General features: G+C 41.5%; 1 protein-coding gene across 2 annotated transcripts in view; it reads right to left on the reverse strand.

Annotated features, from left to right (window-relative positions):
• Positions 1–1,343: 1,343 nt before the first annotated feature.
• macroh2a1 (macroH2A.1 histone) overlaps positions 1,344–7,085 on the reverse strand; it is a 17,175-nt gene continuing 11,433 nt past the window's right edge. For both annotated transcript variants that reach the window (XM_015055921.1, XM_015055920.1), the window contains exons 8-9: positions 3,191–3,365; positions 1,344–2,705 (exon numbers count right to left, since the gene is read on the reverse strand). In XM_015055921.1, coding sequence (XP_014911407.1) covers positions 2,540–2,705; positions 3,191–3,365 — 341 coding nt within the window. In that variant the 3' untranslated portion in view covers positions 1,344–2,539. The remainder of the gene's footprint in view (positions 2,706–3,190; positions 3,366–7,085) is intronic.

A 7,085-nucleotide genomic window follows, 5' to 3' on the forward strand; every position in this document is an offset into this window, starting at 1 on the left:
GACGTAACTTTCCCGCTTTCATTAAATATCAGTGTTCGGTAGTAACTCGTTACATTTACCTGAGTAACTTTCTTTGAAAATAGTATTTTTACTACGCTGTAATTTTTACTTTTTATTCGAGTCAAATTTCTGGATTTTCTTCCCACTGAATGAAAATCAAACGTTTTAACCAGAAACTCAAACCTGCAGCTTCAGTTAAAGTTTAAATACCAAAATTTCCACTTAAATTTAGATTTTGTTCCATCTGATGATGTAATTTTAAATATTAAATGGTAATTTGATCAGTCAGTACTTGAGCAACTTTTTCACCAAGTACTTTTAGTTGAGTCATTTCTTGGACGGATACTTTTTACTTTTACTTTAGTAAAACTATGTTGAAGTTGCTACTCTTAGCTATAATTTTTGGATATTCGTTCCTCTTCTGTTTAATATCTAAGTTACTATGACGACACAGATGATACAGAGCTCCACCTTATGACGTCACCAGGTGACCTTTGACCCCTTCCAGATGCTGAACAGAAGCTGAGAACAGATGAGACAAAACCTGAGGAATGATCTAGAGTTAAAGATCTAGTTATAGATCTAGAGTTATAGATCTAGAGTTAAAGATCTAGAGTTATAGATCTACAGTTATAGATCTACAGTTATAGATCTAGAGTCAACACATAGCTCTAGTTGTTCCAGAAACTCATCCAGGCGTTTCTCTGCAGATAAATACATTATAGATCTGCTGCTGGATCAACCTTCAGGCCCCTCAGGTTCTGGTTCTGATGCAGAACCAGAACCAAACGAGGAGAAGCAGCATTCAGCTTCTGTGCACCACAGATCTGGAACAAACTTCCAGGGAACTGAGAAACAGCTGGAAGGGGGCGCTGTGGAGTCCAAACAGGTCACAGGTTCCCTGCCTGATGACCTTTGACCCAGGTCTTCCTCTGTCTCATCACCCTGTTTCCTGTCTGATCAAATAAAGGAAACCTGTGAATAAAGAAACAGTTCATTTAAATCACAGTGTAATAAATAAAACTAACAGAAACATTTGAAAACAAAATCAAAATGAATAGATTTTATAATCTATTTACGCCGCATTTCAAAGTGTAAAGGTGAAAAAACAGAATTCAGGGTGAATGTTTGTCAGAATCTGAACAAATTATTTTAATCTTTATGGTGAAAAATATTAACCTAAAGTCAATAATCAGTCTAAGTTGATTTGTTGACTCTCCTCTGGTCTGGAAATAAAAACCTGTTGGATCTTTGATCAGATTCATTTTAATTATCAAACACGTTTAAGTTCATGATTTCTCGTTCTTCCATGAATAATTCACAAAATAATTTGACGAATTCTCTGACGTTTTTAAAGGATTTTTATTACTGGAGTGAATACAGACCTTTTTAAATCTTTTTGTATAATCAGACTGTAGCAATTCTTTAGAAAGCGTTTAACAATTTTATTTTCTCATAAGAAAGTCGAGCTGCTGAAAAGTCCAAATGCAGACCTGCATGTCTGATGTCCTTCGCTCCCCAATCCGCTCAAATCTGATCCATCTGCGCTGCTGAGGCAAACAAACATGGCTGACCGGACCGGCCCATGTCTGGTGACAGAGCGCCCCCTGGCGGCGGCCGCGCCAACAGCAGCAGCCTCCGGTTCCAGCAGTAATATCTTTTGTGGCTTAACAAAAACAAACAAAAAGAGGAACACACACACAAAACAATCTTACACGACTTTTTTTCTTCCAACTCTTTGTGCCATTTTATAATCACGGGAAATTAAAACAAATAAAATTCTGTTACAGTTTAATATTTGTCCATAATGCTTCACAAACACTCCTATCTATATGAACACTTATAGGACCACGAAGAGAAACAAAAGGCGTTCTGCAAAAACCTCCAGTTTTCAGCCAGAAACGGATGAATTTACGCTGCTTGGAACAACTTTTCTACGTTTTTGCAGTGCACAGAGAAAATACTTTGCCTGTCTAAACAAAAGGCAAGAAAAGTGAAATTAGCAACACACAACACAAGAACTGGTTCTAGATCACGATACTGGAGTCTCCTAAAGACGGAACAAATCTTTACCGTTTTCTTTTTACAGTATGACAGACGCTCCAAACCCAAAACTACGACACAGTTAAAGTGAACCGAGCTCAACAGGAAGAGCCGTTTTTACCGCCTCACATGCACCGACCCGTATCGTCCAAACCGCCCGCACTGCGCAGCACCGCTCAGATTTTACTGGATTTATATATATATATTCTGAAAACTAAATGGGAATTGTTGGTTTCGTATTGTGCTGCACTGTTTGAGTAAAAAGATCTTAGAAAAAAAAAGCGCACATCTACAGTTAAACACCAGAGGTGACGAGTAAATAAGGAATAAAACTATAGAGTAAACATACAAACATGATGCAAAAACCAAGTTCCCGGCCTTTACACTTCTTCTTCTTCTTCTTGTGATTTTCTTCATTCCTAACTCCAGCACACGTCTTCCTCTCTCCAACAGAAAACAGAAAGCAGAGGGACGAGCAGAGCGAGCGGCCAGTCCTCTAACTGGTTTCCAGTTTGGCCATTTCCTGGACGTAGATGCCGATGCTCTCGCTGTCGAACAGAACGAAGTAGACCGTCTTGATGGTGGAAGACATGGTGGCCACGAAGTAGCTGGAGATGGCCTTGAGGATCAGCTGGGCCGCCGTCTGCTTGGGGAAACCGTTCCTGCAGGAACATCACAACATTAAAACTGCAGAGGAAATATTACAAACAATACGAGCATTAATAAAACTAAGTAACTGATCAAATTATCACTTAATATCTAAAAATATTTCTGCAGGTTTTCTACAGCATCCTGCAGCATTGATGCTGCCGGGCGGACAGCAGCATCATGCAGCTTCCTGCAGCATCGTGCGGCTTCCTGCTGCATCGTACGGCTTCCTGCAGCATCATGCAGCTTCCTGCAGCTTCCTGCAGCATCGTGCGGCTTCCTGCTGCATCGTACGGCTTCCTGCAGCATCATGCGGCTTCCTGCAGCTTCCTGCAGCATCGTGCAGCTTCCTGCAGCATCATGCGGCTTCCTGCAGCTTCCTGCAGCATCGTGCAGCTTCCTGCAGCATCGTGCGGCTTCGTAAAGCATCATGCAGCAGTGATGCTGCAGCAGTGATGCTGCTGTCTGCCCAGCAGCATCAGGCTCTCAGGGTTCCTACCGTCCGCTGCCGATGGAGGGGAAGGCCACAGACTTGAGTTTCTTCTCGTCTGCCAGCGCCAGGCAGTTCTTCACCGTCTTCTCCAGCATCTCCTCGCATTTCTCAGAGCCCCAGCCTGGACTGTTGCAGTGGATCACGTACTTGGCAGGCAGACCGAATCCGCCGGTCAGAAGGGCTGAGAGGAGAACCAGACACAGGAAGTTAGAACTGCAGCAAAACGCCGACACTGTTTGACTCGAATTAATTGGTTCACAGTTCAAAGTGGAGATCAAGACACCAAAGTAAAAGATTATTTAAGGGGAACTGATATGCTAAATTCACACTTTACATGTTTTTGTTTTTCTGTTTGGGTTTGAACTGTTTCTAAAATCAGACTAAATAAATAAAATATAATAAAAATTCAAGTTCATGTTTTGCTGTGTCTGGAAAACGAGCCGATTCAGAAACCTGCAAATGTTCGAGTCGCAATCGGCAGACGCTACGGTGTTACCTAGCAACGCCAGCCCGTTGCCTAGCAACCCCAACTGATCTCCACCATTTGGTCAGCTGGTTTTCTCACTTTGCAATGGCTGCTGGAAAATATAAGAGTTTTATTGTTAACCTGCTGCATTCTGCTTGGTTTTGCAGGAGGCTCCACTAATGCTCTTCAAAAGTGTACAGCTGCATAATTTTGCATTTGTTTGCAGCCATTTTCTTGTGTGAGTGTAAATGTTGAGTTGTGGGCGTGGCCAGCAGCAGCTAGTTTGGATTTAAAGTGACAAAGACCCTGAAACAGCTCAAACGATTTAGTGCATAACATGTGATGAGCAGGTTTTGTTTAGGCCACAGGCCGATGCTAACCTGCTAAAGGAAGCAGGATAAATCACCTCAAAGGATTTTAGTGTAACTTTAAGTGTAGATGACCTATTTATCTGCTCCTACATACAGCAGATAAATAGAATATCACTATTATTATTATTATTATTATATTTTGATGTTTCTTAAAAGCTTTTTAAAATGTTTGCAGAAACTTTCTCACATCTGTAACGATTCAGCTCCGTTTTGTTCATCAGCTTTAAAAGCCTCATTATCTCATCCAGTTTGGAGACGTTAGGCGCTAAATGAGAACTTTTCTTTGGAATGAAAATAAGTGGGAAATCTGCAGCAGCTTAAGCTGGTTGGCCCAAAGCATTACAGTCTCCTCTCCAGGGATCTGAGGATGAGGAGGAATAAAGGAGGAGTGAAGGCCTCCATCAGTCCAGCAGCTGCAAAACGTGAAGCTCAGCCAGATCCGGAGACTCTGAAGTGAGAGGCTTCAGTCGGAGTTCATTAGGCAGCAGTGTGTGTGTGAGGATCTGCAGGCAGCGCCGAGCCGCAGCTCTTTTCCAGATGGTAAAAACCCAGAGAAGACGCTTCAGCCAGCAGCAGGTCTGAGAGTGTGTGGTCCAGAGGGGAACCGAGCCGCAGCGTTTCTCCTTCTGTCACTTCAACAGCTTCACTTCGCTCTGCTCAAAGAAAACACGTTTCCTCTAAAACCTGCAAAAACTGTCAGAGTGTAAAAGGCTGCTGTCATTTCACTGTTTCTAAGAGAAAACACAAAAAATCCTGCACACGTTTTCCTCACAGTAAAATCCAAACATTTTAGGTTTTAAAATGTCTCACATACAGCCTGAAGACCCGCAGAATGTTATTGTTTATATCCAGAAATTTCCAGCATGCACTCAACGCTGGACTGTGAAAAGACGATTCTTTTCCTCTCCATCCACAACATTTCTGTCGCAGTAGAACCGTTAAATGAGCCTGGAGACGAAGCTGTTATGAAATCAGCTCAGTGAGCCACACTGGGGAAAATAACGCAGAAAAACCATAAAGAACTAAAAACCACTAGTATTCCACTTTTTCTCACACTCTGTGTCAGCTATGCTACACACGGACTTGTTGCCATAGCAACTGACAACAACATCACTGTGTTTCAGGATTCAGCACCAAAAAACACTGAAACATTTCCACACAGAGCAGAACATTCAGTCGGTTACAGTTTTATGTTTTCAGGCTCGATGTTTGTTTTGTGATTATTAATAATGATCGCTGCAGTAGATTAGCTACCATTGCTATTAGCTAAGCTATCACAGCTGCTATTATCACAGCTAATAGCAGCAGTAGACTAGCTACCGACACAGCGGGGATAGACTAGCTACTGCTGCTATTAGCTGAGCTAACACTAGCTAAGCTAACACAGCGGTGGTAATTAGTTCATTTAAACACCTGCTCTACTGATGATCTGTCAGAGTTGGTGTTTATTTTTTAGCTGAACTGAGACGCACAGAATTCTGCAGCACATCTACATGTTAGTTTTCATAGTCAAACTAGCATAGCTGACCTACTTCCCTCCCTCGCTATTTTTTTAATTAAAACTTTTTCCTAACCCCACCTAGTTGTTGTAATATTGACAATTAGTAGCAAAGCACTCCATATTTAATATCAGGCATATGTTTAAGATTTAGTGCTTTATGTTGACAACTTGACAGCTAAAACCAAAACTAGCCATTGTTGGCAAGCAGCTTTTTGCCCTCCAACAGGAAGCTGGGGGCAGGATCCTGCATGCATGACCCCCTAAAATGGATCCTTCTGGTCTCTGAAGCAGACGTTGGACAGAAGCCAGTCCTCATTAAGAGGTCCATTACTGCCTTGCCAAAAGGAACCAGAAAAGAGCCAAATCCTCCTATCAAAGGGAAGACTTTAAACTTTTTGGCAGCTTTTCCCTCCCGTACATCAGCATGGGGAGAAGCAGAGAGCCAGGACTGTTGGAGCCATGAGGCGAGGTGGCGTAGCAGCAGAAATCCCGTCATTAGCGTCTCCGGCGGCTGATTTCAGCGAGGTAACGAGGTGAAACCGTCTGCCAGGATCAGACGAACTGAAAAAGAGTTTGGACCTACAGCCGACATCTCTGGAGAGAAACACGGCCTCCCTCCAACAAAGTCCAGAGGGATTCACTGGATCAGCCTCACAAAGACCGAAGGTTCTCCAGAACTTAACGGAGCGGCTAAATACGCAACAGGGAAGCTGAAAATAACTTGAAATAATCCAGTTTCCATAATTAAGAATCCCAGGAAATGTCTGAGCTGATCAATTATTCTGAACATCCAGGCGAAGTTCTGATTGTTTCTCAGCACATCTGGTGGCTGAGTAGAGGTCAAGAGGTCACACTGGGGGTTGGACTGGGATTCTGGGCTGAACTGGTGGAACTGGGACTGGACCAGCCTGGCCCTGATGATCCACAGAAGGGGTGATTAAAACAAAAAAACACTTGTGAAAATATTTTCTGTTATTCGTTATTCCTTTTCAGAGAGAAAAAAAAGTTAAAATCAGAAATCAAATCTGATTTGAAAAACATCAGATTTTATTTTTCAACCCAAGTTCAGAAATGAATCCAAACCAGTTTCAGCTTCATGGCTTTAATTTGTCCTTTAATATTAAGAAAGAAAAACAGCCAATAAACTACAGATGTTATTTTTTAAAGGTGAAACAACAAGCAGCCGATTAATTTATTTTAATTTAATTCATGCATTCATTTTTATCTGGACAAAGCAAAGCTGAACTAAAGCCTACAGTCAGTTAGGGTCGTTGGAAACAGAGAAAATGACCAAATTTCCACTAAAAATAAAAAATGTTTAAAAAATCACAAATTTTTCAAGCTGTTTTTTTTTTTGTTTTTTAGAAAATTTGAGATCAAGTTCTTAAACTCAGAAATTTAGAAATGACTTCCAGAAATCTTCTAGTCTTCTCTGATTTTTTTTTCTAGCTAATTTTTGACTTTTCGAACAGAAATGTCATTGTTGTTTTTTTCAGAATATTTCTGCGATTAATGTCAAAATTTCTGATTCTTTTGGTGAAAATGAACCGTGCACGCCAACGC

The sequence above is a fragment of the Poecilia latipinna genome, unplaced genomic scaffold (genome assembly GCF_001443285.1).
Source record: "Poecilia latipinna isolate Pla-1442-1.1 unplaced genomic scaffold, P_latipinna-1.0 Scaffold1343, whole genome shotgun sequence".
NCBI classification, from domain to species: Eukaryota; Metazoa; Chordata; class Actinopteri; order Cyprinodontiformes; family Poeciliidae; genus Poecilia; species Poecilia latipinna.